General features: G+C 42.3%; 1 protein-coding gene across 2 annotated transcripts in view; it reads left to right on the forward strand.

The window, feature by feature from the left end:
• The window catches only part of SLC15A1 (solute carrier family 15 member 1), a 51,867-nt gene that overhangs the window by 23,700 nt on the left and 11,389 nt on the right, over window positions 1–16,778 (forward strand). For both annotated transcript variants that reach the window (XM_045869649.1, XM_045869648.1), the window contains 11 exons: window positions 1,350–1,433; window positions 3,510–3,592; window positions 6,382–6,468; window positions 7,016–7,105; window positions 9,464–9,508; window positions 9,612–9,644; window positions 9,733–9,821; window positions 10,270–10,351; window positions 12,117–12,236; window positions 13,284–13,430; window positions 14,426–14,475. In XM_045869649.1, coding sequence (XP_045725605.1) covers window positions 1,350–1,433; window positions 3,510–3,592; window positions 6,382–6,468; window positions 7,016–7,105; window positions 9,464–9,508; window positions 9,612–9,644; window positions 9,733–9,821; window positions 10,270–10,351; window positions 12,117–12,236; window positions 13,284–13,430; window positions 14,426–14,475 — 910 coding nt within the window. The remainder of the gene's footprint in view (window positions 1–1,349; window positions 1,434–3,509; window positions 3,593–6,381; window positions 6,469–7,015; window positions 7,106–9,463; window positions 9,509–9,611; window positions 9,645–9,732; window positions 9,822–10,269; window positions 10,352–12,116; window positions 12,237–13,283; window positions 13,431–14,425; window positions 14,476–16,778) is intronic.

The raw sequence follows: 16,778 nt of genomic DNA on the forward strand, positions 1-16,778 counted from the left end.
CAGCCATGTGCTGGCGGATACTCCACTGAGAGTTTGTGAATTTCCCACATGAAAAGGAATATTTGGGGACAGATTAGACCAAAACAACACCCTGGTGGCCACACTGCAAAGCATTAAATGATGAAAGAAAATATTTTGTGGGGATTTATATATTTCTGCATGGAGTAGTTATTTGAAGATGACACTTAAACCCCATTTCAACTGGTTTTGTATAAACATTGAATAGCTTGTATTCTTGCATTATGTTCCCCCGTCCCCTCCCCCACCTCCACTTTCTACTAGAATATGTACTATGCATGTTTGAATTGCAGAATGTGTGAAAGGGTAATTTCAAAGATAAAATCGTGGCTCTCATACAAATATGAAATGAGCATGTGCCGAGATTATGTATGACTTACTAATTAAGGAGGAAACTGGAATACTGCCACACAATCAGCTCAAATAAGGATTTGAGCAACAGAGACTGGTATTCTTCACAGAGGGAAGAGTCCTTTGGTGTTGCCGCGACCTGGAATCATTTGTACAGCTATGAACGAGAAACATTTGCGTAACTATCAATTTTCTACGAGTTAACTTCTTTCTCTACAGAACTGTGAACCAGCTAGTCAAAGACAAAATCAGACCCCTTTCGGATCAGATTATTCCTGGAGGCACCATTCCACTGAAAGAATCCACAGTAATCTCTGTTGCTCCTTCCAAAGTCTGAATTTTCCTCCTTACCAATCCTAGGATTTCAGAGCTAAAATAGATCTGCAGTCAGGGGTTAGCAAACTATGGCCAATGGGCCAGATCCAGAAATCTGGACAAGACCATCCATTTGTCTACTGTCTATGGCTGCTTTCATCTTTACAAAGTCAGGGTTGGGTAGTTGAGACAGAGCCCGTTGTCCACAAAGCCTAAAATATTTACTATCTGGCTCTTCACAGAAACATTTGTTGACTCCTGCCCTGGGCCATCTAATTGCTTTCTAATTAGCATGAATTCAGGAACACACAATCTTGATTTCCCAGGGTACTTTTGATTTTATTTACTGAGTCCCCTGTCTTAAGTTACTGTATCCAGGTCACTTCTATCTCCCCCACTAAGAAAATCCACGTAAGGGGTGCCCACTGATTTTGGCTTGGCCAGTGTCAGCATCTATTTAGGGGCTAAGATTAGAAACTGTGTTCAGTTCCTGCACTTTCTACTCCAAAGCTGCTTGGCTCAGCTGCCAATGAAATCAGTAAGGCACATGCATAAGTCATTCAGTGAAAACAATATATAATAACCAGTTAGGGGTTTTTAAAAATGGTAACCATATGAGCGTTACCAACGCCATAATGAATTTTAATCTCATCATTTCTCCTCAGTTCAACAGTGTGGAATTCACAGTAAACAAGCTTGTTACCCACTGGCGTTTGGGGTTCCTGCAGCTCTCATGGCTGTATCTCTGAGTAAGTAGAAATCAGTTGAATTAATACAATCCTGTGGTCAGCTCAGACCCTCACATTAATTATTGCAATCAATTTTTAGAAGTTCGTGGAACAAATTGTAATAATAATTCCCATGCTCTGAGAATCAAAGCAGAGTTGGCATATTGTTTCAGAGGAAATAAGGTGAAAAAAGGGTTTACAGGAAAAGGGATCCATTGAGCTGGACATTGAAAGGTTTGATACTATTTAGGCAGACTAAGATGAAAGTGACAGAATCTGTCAGACTAGGTGATCCCGTGGCCGAAAGCTTTTGTTCTTATCAACATGCGCTCATCTCCAGCTTGCCTGAGACAAGGCAACCTGGTCCAGTTGCTGTTTAAATATTTCCAATGAGTATCTAGATTTCCATAATGTATCATCTCAAAATGTTTCTACTAGACGGGATGCCTGGGTGGATCAGACGGTTGAGCGTCTGCCTTCAGCTCAGGTCATGATCCCAGGGTCCTGGGATCGAGTCCCGCATCGAGCTCCTGGCTCAGCAGGGAGCCTGCTTCTCCCTCTCCCTCTGCCCCTCCACCCCTGCTTATGCTCACTTGTGCACGCTCTATCTCCCTCAAATAAATAAATAAAATCTTTTAAAAAAATGTTGCTACTAGAATATCTTCTTTTTGGGAGGAATATATGTATCTGTTAGATACATTCATTCACACATTAGTTTCTTGGCTCTGGCTTTTTAGGAAGTGTGACAGTTTTCTCATAGGATAATCTATATTGAATGATGGTAGGTGTCTTCGTTACCTAGGTCTGTCATGACAAAATACCACACACTGGATAGCTTCAGCACAAATGTATTTATCGTCTGACAGCTCTGGAGGTGCGGAGTCCAAAATCAACATGGCAGGAGGGCTGTGCTCTCTGTGAAGTTACTGAGAAGGATCTCTTCCAGGCCTCTTTCCTACCCATGGTAGTTCCCTGGCCTGGGGCAGCGTAACGCCAGTCTGCCCATGGCCTGCCCCTGTGGGCACGTCTGTGTCCAAATTTGCCCTTTTTTGGAAGGACACCAGTCCTATTGGAGGAGGGCCACCCAATGATCTCATCTTTTTTTTTTTTTTAAGATTTTATTTATTTGTTTGACAGAGAGATAGAGAGCACGAGTAGGTAGAGAGAAAGGCAGAGAGAGAGAGGGAGAAGCAGGCTCTCTGCCGAGCAGGGAGCCCGATGTGGGGCTCGATCCCAGGCCCCTGGGATCATGACCTGAGCCGAAGGCAGCCGCTTAACCGACTGAGCCACCCAGGCGCCCCTCAATGATCTCATCTTAACTCGATCTACCGCAAAGACTGTATTTTCAAATAAGGTCACATTCTGAGATATTGGGGGTAAGGATTTCAGCATCTTTTGCGGGTGGGGCATGATTCCATCTGTAACAGTAGTACAAGAAGGAAACTGAGCCCAGTAACCATCTCAAGCCTTTACAGCCTCCCACTCAAATCACGTAGTGCCGGCACTGTTACTTTCTCTGATTTTTGTCAGTTTTTAAGAGCGCTCAGTATGCCCCCTTTAACCCTGTGCTCAGCTTGTAGCGATTTCGCTTTATCCATACACCTGTGCTAGAGTTCAATATTTTCCCCTTTTTTCTGTCCCCATTTTCTTCCATAATTCTTTAAACACTGCCACACTCCCCTAAAAGACTTGTGTGTATATATATATATATATACACACACCTTCTTCTCTCTAATTCTGGGTAAGGAGATAGAGAGGATTTCAAAAACTACTTATCTAGGCCAAACACTGTATTCAATTGGCATTAGGTAAATTTTCATTTAATCTGTATGTGTCATTCTTACATCAAAGATTATGTTCTGGTAGTAATAGGCTTCCGTGTTTGTGTGTGAGAACACAAATATACCATCACTCAGAAGCTCCGGTGATTGTTAGGATCCAAAGCACTTTCTAAACGGGGAGACAGGTAAGCAAGACCATTCTGTGAGTCATCCCAGTGTTTCCAAAACAAGGTTATAACTCAAATAAAAGCACATCTTATAGGTCACAGGCAGTTCTGTCAAATGCCTTGTTAACACATCTTCTTTGCCTTCCCAGTTGTGTTCATCCTTGGCAGTGGAATGTACAAGAAGTTTCAGCCCCAGGGTAATGTCATGGCTAAAGTTGTCAAGTGCATTGGCGTAAGTATTTCGGTTGCTTTCTCTCGAAGACATTTAGTCGCCCCAGAACCTTCTACTTCCTTTAAAGTAAAATGCAATGGAGCATTGACTTTTCTTTAAACATTCTATTATTGTTCTTAGCTGTTTTGATAAATTGAAGTTCCTTATAAAACTCACCAAATGGAAAAGGACACAACAGAACTCAAACAGGGAGGATAGAAAGGGCTCCTGAACTGTTAAATTAGATCAGAGGTCAGAGAAAGGCAAAGCAGAGCAACTCTTCAGCTACCAAACTGGCAGTCCCTGGCTGATGTTGGGAAGGCATGAAGCCGAAGGGGAGAGGCGTGGTTTGGTGCTGTGTATCAACATTCTGAAGTGTGGAAAGTGTCAGCCATGCTACTTTCAGGAATTAAGGCGAAGAAAATACTGTATGACAACTAAGATAACATAATAAAAAAAAGAAAAGAACTTTTTAAAGTGAACACACAAAATGGGGGCGCCTGGGTGGCTCAGTTGTTAAGCATCTGCCTTCAGCTCAGGTCAAGGTCCCAGGGGCCTGGGATCGAACCCCGCATCGGGCTCCCCGCTCAGCGGGAAGCCTGCTTCTCCCTCTCCCACTCCCCCTGCTTGTGTTCCCTCTCTCACTGTGTCTCTCACAAATAAATAAATAAAATCTGAAAAAATAAATGAAATGAAATGAACACACAAAGTGAACAGAGATTCACATACAAAGATTATCAATGTAATATTTATAACAGCGAAACTTCATAACACCAAATTGCTGGAAACAGAGGAATAGTGCTGAACTCATAGTACATCAAGCCATGTTACGCAGCCATTGGAAGCCTTGTTTTCAAAGACTATTTGGTGACAGGAACATGCAGGATATGGTTCTTCTGTATGCGTCTATGTGGTATACATAACGTGCATATGGACATATGTAAAGGCAGGAATTAAATGTTGAGCATAGGGAATCTTTCAAACAAGGAATCAAATAACTTTCCCCCCCTAAATTGTCCCCATTTTTTAAATATACAGATACATTGTGTAATCGGAGGAAATGTATCATTTATTTAAAAAAACGCATGTGTGGATAGTCTTTTGGATGAAAAGACAGCCTTAAAATAATTTTAGTCTTTTACTTGCCCTTTACCTGGCTTTATTGCATTAAATTATACATGTGTATGTCACTTCGTGAAATAAACACGTCCTCTCACAGTCTGAAAACCTCCCTCCTCTTGCCAATATTCCTCCTGTACTTTCCGCTCACATGAGATCAACTCCCACTACGAATGTTTTTGTGCAAGCTAAAAGGGGTCTGACCAGTTAGCTCTCCAAGTCCTTCCTTAACAAGGACTTGACAACTTAAACTCCAAAAGAACAATGCGAAGCTATTTAGAGTCACAAGAGTCGTACTTCCTGGTATCCTGAAATCGGCCTGTCACTTTGAGTCCCTGCCTGGTGGTCACACACGTGTCCCCCAGCCACCTGTGTCATCTCCTTCTCTTGCTGCTCATATGGTGGACCCGCGCCCTCAGCCTGGCAGCCACCAGCCACGTGTGGCTGTGGAATGTTTGAAATGTGGCAGGTGCAACTGGGAACCGAGTTTTAAATTGGATTTCATTCAAATTAATCTAAATTACGTAACGTCTTATAAATGTATTTTTGGATACTGGGTTCTCAGTCTTAAATTTTAAAACCGATGCTCCGCCCAGTGAGTGGAAAACTTTTAAGTATCTTTGGAACAGCTTAGGTATATAAATTGACATTTCCAAACATAAATTTTATAAGTAAACACAAATCCAACATTTCTGATAAAAACTGAGCATCCACACTGAGATGTTCCATAAGTGTAAAATATACCCTGGATTTTGAAGACTTGGCATGAAAAACAGAATATAGAAATTCTCATTAATTTTAGTATTTGGTATTATTGATAATTGTTTACATAATTATTTCATTATTGATTTACCATTACTGTTAATTTATTACATATTAAGATCATATTTGGGGTTTATTGGGTTAAATAACATACAACATATTTGAAATTAATTTCACCTGTTTCCCTGTTACTTTTTACACTTATATATATTTTTATTTTAATTATTTTAATTCTGGCATAGTTTTTTTTTAAGGTTTTATTTATTCAAGGGTGCATAGGTGGCTCAGTTGGTTAAGCGACTGCCTTCGGCTCAGGTCATGATCCTGGAGTCCCTGGATCGAGTCCCGCATCGGGCTCCTTGCTCAGTGGGGAGTCTGCTTCTCCCTCTGACCCTACCCCCTCTCGTGCACTCTCTCTCAAATGAGAGAGATTTTATTTATTTATTTATTTATTTATTTATTTGAGAGAGAGAGATTGAGATCTTAGGACCCTTAGATCATGACCTGAGCCAAAGGCAGACGCTTAACCCACTGAGCCACATAGGCGCCCCTAATTCTGGTATAGTTGATGTACATATTATATCAATTTCAGGTGTCTCCATACATCTTTTTAGTACGGCTACCAGAAAACTTAAATCACAAATGGCACACATTATATTTCCATTGAACGCTCCTCTCCAGGGGTTCTGGAGAGACAGTAGCAACAGTATGACTTTGTTTACTCCACTCAGAGGCTCATAGTTAGAAAGAAATTAGAAATAAATGCAGGTTATGCCTTTTCACCTCATCATTACACTAGTGTGTATACAATTTATATCCGTCTTTTCTCACAAACACAGTTTTCCCTGAAAGCCAGTTTTATTGAAATGTGTTTCCCTGATAAAGTAGTCGGTTCTGTTTTGAAATCTGATTTTTCTTCCTTCCTTCAGTTTGCCCTCAAAAATAGGTTTAGGCACCGGAGTAAGGCGTTTCCCAAGAGGGAGCACTGGCTGGACTGGGCTAGAGAGAAATACGACGTAAGTGGTCGTTCCCTCTGCGGTGGTCCCGGGTCTTCCTCCAGGAGGCAAGCAGCCTGGGCGCAATTCGTATGACTCAGGACACATGGAAAAATTATCCACTGTAGCCTTGTAAACTCGATTAGGGTTTTAAATAAGACCAGGCAAGAGTGTTTTTTAATATGGAGCAGGGCTTGATAAACAATGGGTAGAATTTATCTGGAAACCATATTATCTTTTCATAAGTTTTTCATTTGGCAAAATCTGTCATTAATTATATGTGATTGTGATCACATAACTAGTTTGAAAACAGAAGAGTCAGTTGGTGATGGGGTTTCCATTTATTGGAAGTACATTGAAATTCTAGCAAAATGCCTTCTAAGCATTTTTAAATAGCTGAAGAGTTTGGGGTTTTCTTAAAAAAAAAATCTGGGGTAAGATTCTTTGGAGCAATTAGTTACCTCCCAGCTTGGCTCTGGATGCAAGTATGTCTACACTAAAACCACACTGCTCATAGCTGTGAGTGACAGGTCGTGGCTGATTTGTCCTTTCCCCACTTCATCCACAGGAGCGGCTCATCTCTCAAATTAAGATGGTTACGAGGGTGATGTTCCTGTACCTTCCACTCCCAATGTTCTGGGCCCTGTTTGACCAGCAGGTAGTGTGAAGCTGTGTTTCTGTACAGATTTCTGGGTTTAGCAGACATTCTATGGGCGCTACCACAGACGGGGAGGTACTTAGTATTTAGCTCCTAAAAACATTCTCTTTGGTTCCTTTTTTATACTTCTTTTATTTACTAAGTGTTAGATCACACTGAGTTTCCTTTTTTTTTTTTTTTAAGATTTATTTGAGAGAGAGAGTGTGTGTGCCTGCACGTGAGCGAGTTGGGGGGAGGGGTAGAGGGAGAGAGAGAGTTGAAAACAGACTCCCTGCTGAGCACGGAGCCCGACCTGGGGCTCGATCCCATGACCCATGAGATCATGACCTTAGCCAAAATCATGAGTCGGACGTTTAACCGACTGAGCCACCCAGGCACCCCACACTGAATTTCTTTAAAAAAAAAAAAAAAATTCTAGATGGTTCTATCCACATTTCTGTTGCAAAACAATGAAGAAAATTAGGTGTGGTCAAATAAAGGAGACTTGGGAAAGATTTGATCAAAGTATCTAGGACTCTTACCCGTCAAACTGAGAATAAAGAGTTAGTTTTTCTGATACAGTATGCTCAGAGGATGTACAATATTGCCTTTTATGGGATCCATAGAATATTTAAGCTGAGAGGGGCTTGGTACCTCTCGCTCTGAAATGGAACACTTAAGCTAGAAGTACCATCCAGGGATGTGAAATGACTGCCCAAGTCATTCTGACCAAAGCAAGGAACTAGAACCCAGCTCACTGCCTTGTTGCCCTGCTCTTGTTCCCACAGATATAGGAATTTTCAGATTTGGGTTAAACAACTCAATGCATGATACTCAGTAGCCAAAGCTATAAGATACTGTTTTTTCTAGAAACCGGAGCTTCAAAAAAATTTACAAGGTTTTATTGTGCAGGAAGGATTATTTTTTTAAAGATTATATTTTTATATTTGAGAGAGAGAGAGCGCGTGCGCGCACGCGTACCTCAGCAGGGGGGAAGGGCAGAGGGAGAAGCAGGCTCCCCGCCGAGCAGAGAGCCTGACTCAGGGCTCCATCCCAGGACCTTGGAATCGCGACCTGAGCCAAAGGCAGTCGCTTAGCCAACTGAGCCACCCAGGCGCCCCCAGGAGGGATTATTATAAGGGCAAAACATCTCTTGGAAAAAATTTGAGCAAACACATCAATCTCCTTATATGTAAGTATGGGATTTAGACCAGTATCTTACTCACAGGGAGGCAGTTTTGCATGTTGAATAGAAACCAGCTCTTGGAATCAGACCTGTGCTAGAAATACACTCATCAGCTTTTAGCTGTGTGACTGGGGGGATCCCATAACGCTCCTGGCAGGGTAATCACCCATGGCAAGGCTGTGGGGATCAAATTAGAGACTGTGTATAAAGTGACCCATGACTGGCATCTATTAAGAACTCAAGCACAGGCACCTGGCTGGCTCAGTGGGTAGAACATGTGACTCTTGATCTCGGGGTCATGAGTTCAAGGCCCACGTTGGGTATAGAGATTACTTAAAAAAAAAAAAAGAATTCAAGCAGTGGCTTATTTCCTGCCTTTCCATGATGCCTTCTAAATGGAGTTGACAGATTATGTTGAAACCTTTATGCGTTCAGTCCTCCATAGAAACAATCACGTGTATTTGTACAGTACTGAGTCTTCTTTTTTTTCTTTTAAAGATTTTTTTTTTTATTAGAGAGAGAGAATGGGAGAGAGAGAGCACGAGAGAGGGAGAGGCAGACTCCCCACTGAGCAGGGAGCCCGACATGGGACTCGATCCCGGGGCTCCAGGATCATGACCTGAGCCGAAGGCAGTCGCTTAACCAACTGAGCCAACCAGGCGCCCCAGTCCTGAGTCTTCTTCAAGCAAAATAGGTTGAACGTAACTAGGCTGCCCAGGTTGAAATCTGGCTTGATGGATTTCCACCTCGGGACAGCCTAGACTGTCAGAAATGGCCCTTAAGCAGTAATGATGTTCTTGAAGCTGTGATGCCAGTGAACGTAGACTAGCCTCTGTGGGCGTGGCCTCCTCCCCCTTGCAGGTGACGTCATGCTTTCCAACAGGTCTCAGACGTGCATCTTTGTATTTCCTGAGGACAGCTGCATCTCAGACTAGTGCTTTGCAGATTCTTCGTGGGCCGGGGTGGGCGGGGGGAGAACTAGATGTCATGTTAATTTGTACAGCAGAAATGCAAGGTATTTTGTTTTACCCAGTGTTACAGTGGAGCTGGGAGATAAACTTGATGTTGAAAAAACATTTAAATCCCGTAACACTCCAGACTTCGTTCTTGATCTGGAAAAGACTCGACCTTGACTTGTAAAATGTTTAAAACTCACGTTCCCAAATGATGCAGCAAACGTATTTGTTTTTCAGGGCTCCAGGTGGACGCTGCAAGCAACAACTATGAGTGGGAAAATTGTAAGTTTGGGGTATCAAGCTTCTCTGCCTCCCCTGGTCACTGTTCATTTGCTCTAATCCCTTTCAGTAACCTATCAGTAAGACTTCTCCCCCCTCTTTTTAGGGACTTATTGAAATTCAGCCGGATCAGATGCAGGTAGGAAAAAAAAATACTGACGTTGCTTTCTGAGTTCAAAGTCACCTTTGAGACCACGGCTAATGGCTCCTTTCCACTTCACCCGCAGACCGTGAACGCCATCTTGATCGTGATCATGGTCCCCATCATGGATGCCGTGGTGTATCCCCTGATTGCAAAATGTGGCTTCAGTTTCACGTAGGTGACCAGCAGGTTGGAGTTGGGGTCGGGAAAGAATCTCTCGCCTCCCACCACACCAACTATATGACAGGGTTTTTAAAGAATCATATTTGAATTAGAGGCCTGTGTGCTGATGTTTCTAGAAATTTGCCCTTGAAATAAAAGTGCTAGTCATGGCAGCCAGAAAAGCTTCTAATTAAAACTTTGCATATATGTAGACAATAGAAATGTTAACTATCATCCGACATATCGCCTGAGCTATAGCTTCTAGAAATTAAATGTAAAAATGCAAATAAGAAGCTACATTACATTTATCCCTCTTAGTCTTGATCATAAGTAAGAGAGCAAGAGACATTTTCCTTCGGTGTTTTGTAGGGAAGCTAGTTTTGCTCGGGCGGATGGTGGGATAGGAGTGTGATCGCTGGTAGGAGGCAGGCAGAGAGTCACTCTTACACTTGTCTCCCAGCTCCTTGAAGAAGATGACAGTTGGAATGTTCCTGGCTTCCATGGCTTTTGTGCTGGCGGCAGTTGTGCAGGTGGAAATTGATGTGAGTGGCCCTCTGACTCCCCAGGGGCCTTTCGTGCGGGTCAGGTGGGGCGTTCGGAAGGCGTCTTTCTCCGGGACCGTGGAGAGGCCGGGATCTCTGCCAACAGACGGTCCTGGAGCTAGGGACGGGACGATGTGGAGATGCCACAGGGGCAGAATTGTCCCTTCCAGGCAGCGTGCACTGCGGGTGCTCTTCACTGCGAAGGGGGTGGCCAGGAGGAGGGTGGGATGGGTGTGCTTTAGCGGGGCCAAGGGGGATGGCGGTTACACAGGGGGTTTCTGTGGACATGGTTTTTATAATGGGAGTGGGAGTTTATAGAACTTCTTCTTTCACAATCAGAACTCCTAGAAAGTCTGTTTGGAAATGTATCAACGGTCTTCGGGAAGATGCCTTTTGTATTCTGATGTTTCTAGCGATGTTAGTTCTCACGCCAGTCCTCAGTCTGCTGGACCCACGGTGGCCCTAAACCAGGTTCCTGGTGCCCTCAATGTGAAAGCAGGCTAGCGACGGGTGTTGTGTAGTGTGTGAGCCTGGAGGCAAACGCTCTCCTCCCGCCTCTGTCCCCTCCTCCTTTCTCTGTCTCTGTCGCCTCCCCTCTGTCTCTGTGTGTATCCCTCTCTCTGTCTTTCTGTTTCTGTCTTCCTCCCTCCCTCCTTGCTTCTCTCTCTCTCTAATTTTTCTTTTTGAATGTTTAAGTGTGATAAAATACATAACAAAAATTTACCATCTTATCCATTTCAAAGTGTACACTTCAGGAGTGTTTAACATGTTCACATTATTGTGCAACTCATCTCCAGAACACTTTTCATCTTGCAAAACGAAAAGTCTGTGCCCATTGAAAAACAACTCCCCACTTACCCTCCCCACACCGCCTCCCACCTCCCCCCCGCCCCCCACCAGCCCCTGGCACTCACCATTCTACTTTCTGTTTCTATGAGTTTGTCTACTCTTGGTACTTCATGTAAGTGGATTCGTACAATATTGGTCCCTTGTGATTGGCTGATTTCACTGAGCATAATGTCCTCGAGGTTCATCTGTATCAGAGCAGGTGTCAGAATCTCCTTTTTTACAGTGGAATCATAGTTTACTGTGGGATGAACCACATTTGGTTCATCCATCTGTCAGTGGGCATTTGGGCTGTTTTCAGTATTGGCTACTGTGAATAGTGTTCCGCACATGTGGGTGTACTCACTGACTCCTGAACACTGCTTTGTGCAAAATGAATTGTGAAACGAGAAGGGACTTCTAGAATAGCATAGAAAGGGTTGCTTCAGGGACCCTGGGATTGGAGAGAGAGCACTGTTGGGAAAAGGCAGGACCCCTGAACAAATGTGTGGAGGCAAGAGGCATAGATTAGTTGTGAAAGGCTGTTTAGGGCACCGTCAGGGCTGTGGCTGAGGCTCCCAGAGTTAGGACGATGTTGGCCTCCCAGGAGAGCAGATCCGAGGTGCCACAGCAAGATACACATTCATTTGGGTTGTGTTTACTCTGGTCCCCACAGATAGGAGGCTTCATAACCTGGCATTCTTCGGCCTGGAGGTGTTAAGACCAAGAGCAGCCTCTTTGTGATTACTTCCCTGTTCTGTACAAACATCATTTCCTCTGGGTGCCGTGAGGCGAGCAATTGGAGGCCTCCTGGGGGTGTTTGGTCTCTCAGCCGAGACAGCTTTCCACGGCTGGAGGGCAGGGGTGCTGGTGACGGGGCCAAGCTTATCTTCAATCTGCGTGGAAGGCATCACTGCCAATTTTCTTTTATTTTGCTCAGAAAACTCTCCCAGTCTTCCCCAAGCAAAACGAAGTCCAAGTTAAAGTATTGAATATAGGAAACGGTGACATGACTGTATCTTTTTCTGGAACGGAGGTGGTATGTCCCCAAATGACTCAAGTAAGTAGAAGGAAATGCGACTTTCCTTTTTATCTTCTGACCTGAGTTATAATAGGCTTGGGAGAAACTGATCTTCTCGATCCTTATATAATTCCTACAACAAGCGTGGAAGTGAAATGCCTTAGTATCTCGGTCTCCTTTGGGCTTCACTCTAGACCAGTGTGCCTCGAACTTCAATGGGCATGTGCAAACTTCAATGGGCATGTGAATCGCCTGGGGAGTTTGTAAAATTTTGCATTTTTAATATGCTCTCAGGGGACAGTTGCTGCGGTTGGTTCGTGGAACCACCCTTTAAATAGCAAGGCTCTGTCCGTGTTTCTCTACCAGAAGTTATTTTGCCGTCTCAGGGACATCTGGCAATTTCTGGAGACATTTTTCATTGTCACAACTGAGAGCATGCTATTGGCATTTCAGAGAGAGGAAGCCAGGGAGACTGACACACGGTCCCACAACAGGGACTTATCTGGTCCCAAATGTCAGCAGAGCCCAGGTTGGAAAACCTTCATCTGGATGGTCGCTGGTCTGAATTGGAGGTTCTCAACCTTGACTCTGCATTAGAATCACCTGGAGAGCTTTGAAAATCCCCATACCTCAGAGATTTTGATTTAACTGGTCTCATTCCTGTTCAGCCACGGTTGAGAGCCACTCCCTTAGAGCTTACCAAACTGATGATCTTGAAGAAAAAAGAAAATTTGACTTCTGGTGCTTGGACAGCCCAGGGCTGAATTTTCACCAGAGTTATTCCTTTATCCCTAATGTTATTCTCTGCCCAATGGTAGAAATGATTTCCAGAACATGTATTTTCAGAAGAAGAAATAAAAAGTAAAATGCTGGGCAAAAAGTATAATTCTTGCATAACACTAGACAACTTCATGACAGAGGTGGGTGGGGGGCTGAGACAAACCGATGCTGGCTCCCGCAAGGCATTTTTTGATGTGTATGAAAGTGAACTGGAGATGTCAACTAATATGCCATGATAATGTTCAGTTACACAGTGCAGAACAAGACTCTGTGGTATTAACTGTGACTCCTTTTCTCCCATTATAGACAAATGAATCTATGACTTTTGATGGAGACAAACTGATAAATATAAACATTTCTTCTCCTGGATCACCAGTCACTCCAGTGATTTATAACTTTGAGCAGGGCCATCGCCATACCCTTCTAGTATGGGCCCCCAATTATTACCAAGTGGTAAGTCGTTGGACACTTACAGCTGATTCTTTACTATGTGTGATGTTGGAGACACAGCCTTTCAGTGGTGTGACTTTGTTTTACCGCATGTAGTATTATGTAAGTAAATCCTCAAGTTCTTCATTTTTCCAGGATACAAGTCATTTAACATTGAATAAAACTTTGGTGGATGGGAAGGGTTAATATTAATTAAAAATTTTAAAAAGAACTTTGGGGGGGGTGCCTGGGTGGTTCAGTCAATTAAAGAGTCTGACTCTTGATTTCAGCTCAGGTCATGATCTCAGGGTTGTGAGATCGAGCCCCACGTCAGGCTCCATGCTGGGTGTGAAGCCTGCTTAAGATTCTCCCTCTGCCTGCCCCCCCACCAAAAAAAAGAACTTTTGGGCATGGTATGGCGTCTGTATGAGTATAACAAGTCACACAGAGTACATATAAACATTCTTAGCAACTTTCTGAGATGTATCTTTAATTGTATTGGTTAAAAAATTCGCACTGGGTAACTGGAGAATTAAAACAGTCTCTGAAAAAACATAGTGAACATATCAGGAAAAAGCAATAAAAATACATACAAAATATTTCACAACAAAATATCATCATCTAGATAGGCCATTCAGCATATTAGGAAACTGTGAAGGTAGAGTTGAACTGAGTGGAGGAGTGGTGGGTGTTCTGTAAGGTGAATTTAGGTCACCTAGAAAACTGCAATATGGAATTAAGACATCTTGGTCATGTGTTTTATTAGGGAGCTCTTGAGTGACTCATTCTCAGTTCTTGGACAGTAGTGTTCTGTGGAACCACTAGAAAGCAAGCATTAAAAATTGTAGAGGCTTATTTAACCTCCAGGAGAACCAGGACTGAAGGATGGAGCCCTGCAAATGTAATCATATGCCCTTAGCTCCTAGGATAAATGTCAACATCATTCTCCTTCTCAAAGGCTGAAATGGTAATCTAAATTTATTCTAAAGGATTAGATTTGAAAACGCTTTCTTTGTCAGGTAAAGGATGGCCTTAACCAGAAGCCAGAAAAAGGAGAAAATGGAATCAGGTATGTATTTTTCTTTAAAACTTAAGTTTAAGAAGCTGATAGCTTCTTATGGAAGTAATGCATTCCCATAGTAAAGTCCAACTGCAACAAGGCTATAAAATGAGAGTATAGGGAGAGATGAACCATGAGAGACTAGGGACTCTGAGAAACAAACTGAGGGTTCTAGAGGGGAGGGGGGTGGGGGGATGGGTTAGCCCGGTGATGGGTATTAAGGAGGGCACGTACTGCATGCAGCACTGGGTGTTATATGAAAACAATGGATCGTGGATCACCACGTCAAAAACTAATGATGTATTGTATGGTGACTAACATAACATAAAAAAATTTTTTTTAAAAATGAGAGTATAGGGATTTGTCCCAAGAATGTAAAGCGGTTCAATATTTAAAAAAAATCAATATCATCTATCATCTTAATAAACTAAAGAGAAAAACCCATATCATCATATCCTGCATCCTGGAAGCAGGAAAAGCATTTGATAAAATTCAGTGTCCATTCATGATTTTAAAAAAACCCTCGGCAAACTAGTAATTGAAGGGAACTTCCTTACTCTGAAAAAGGATATCTAAAAAACCCAAGCTACCATTATACTTAATGGTGAAAGTCTCATTGCTCTTCCCATAAGATTGTCCACACCCTCCACTCCTATTCAACATCCTTCTGAACACCAGTGCAGTGAGACTAGAAAAAAAAGAAAAGCATCTTGATTGGAAAGGAAGAAATAAAAACTATTCCTGCTTACGGATGACATAAGTACCTGCACAGAATGTCCCAAAGACTCTACCAAAAAAGTTCATAGAATCAATAAGTGAGTTTAGAAATGAGTGTAGAGGGCGCCTGGGTGGCTCAGTTGGATAAGCGACTGCCTTTGGCTCAGGTCATGATCCTGGAGTCCCGGGATCGAGTCCCGCATCGGGCTCCCTGCTCGGCGGGGGGTCTGCTTCGTCCTCTGACCCTATCCCCTCTCATGTGTTCTCTCTCTCTCATTCTTTCTCTCCCAAATAAATAAATAAAATCTTTTAAAAAATAAATAAATAAATAAAATAAGATAAAAGAAATGAGTGTAGAAATGTTACAAAATATCAGATCGACAACAAGCATCATATTTCTATATACTAGCAATGAATGATTGGAAACTGAAATTTTAAAACTATACAATAGCTCCAAAAAAAAATAAAATACTAGGTACAAATCTAATAAAAACATATATAAGATTTGAGAGCTAAAACTACCAAAGGCTTATGACAGAAATTAAGGATGAGTGAAATAAATGGAAAGATACGCTGGGTTCATTGATTAGAATACTTAATATAGTGACAATGTCAGATTGATCCATAGGCTTAGTGCAATTACTATCAAAATCATAGCATTATTTTTCTGTGATTTTTCCAGTTTTATTGAGGTACAAATGACAAAATCAATATATTTAAAGTATACAGTATGATTTGATATATGTATACATTGTGAAATATTTACCACAGTCAAGTTAACGCAATCACCTTACAGTTACCTTTTATATGTGTGTGTGATAAGAATGCTTAAGATCTAACCACTTAGCACGTTTGAAGTATATAATATAGTAGGAATTATAGTCACCATGTAGTACATTAGAACCTCAGAACTTATTCATCGTGGAACTGAAAGTTTGTACCTTTCATGCAACATCTCCCTGTTTCCTACCCCCCAGTCCCTGGCAACCACCATTCTACTGTTTTTTTCTTTTTTTCTTTTTTAAATGTTTTATTTATTTATTCATGAGAGTCAGAGAGAGAGATAGAGAGAGACAGTGGCAGAGGGAGAAGCAGGCTTCCCACCCAGCAGGGAGCCCGACGCAGGACTCGATCCCAGGACCCTGGGATCGTGACCTGAGCCGAAGGCAGATGCTTAACCATCTGAGCTACCCAGGTGCCCCTCTACTGTTTTTTTCTATGAGTTCAACTGTTTTTTAGATTCCATATATATGTGATACCGTGCAGTATTTGTCTTTCTCTGTCTGGCTTGTTTCACTTAATGTTTCTCAGTTCATCTATGTTGTCACAATGGCAGGGTTGCCTTCTACTTAATGGCTAAATAATATGTATTTTAATACATACATATAGATATATAGACATAGGTGAATTAAATTTCATTCAAACTAAAAACACTTGTTCTGTCAATCTCACTGTTAAGAGAATGAAAAGGTAAGCTACATACTGGTATAAAATATTTACAAATCACATATCGGACTAAGTATCTGTATCCAGAACATATAAAGTACTCTCACAACACAATAATAAGAAAATAACCCGGGGCGCCTGGGTGGCTC

This window comes from Mirounga angustirostris, unplaced genomic scaffold (genome assembly GCF_029215605.1).
Source record: "Mirounga angustirostris isolate CCGP_5_RB_7025 unplaced genomic scaffold, mMirAng1.0.hap1 SCAF_3, whole genome shotgun sequence".
Lineage (NCBI taxonomy): Eukaryota > Metazoa > Chordata > Mammalia > Carnivora > Phocidae > Mirounga > Mirounga angustirostris.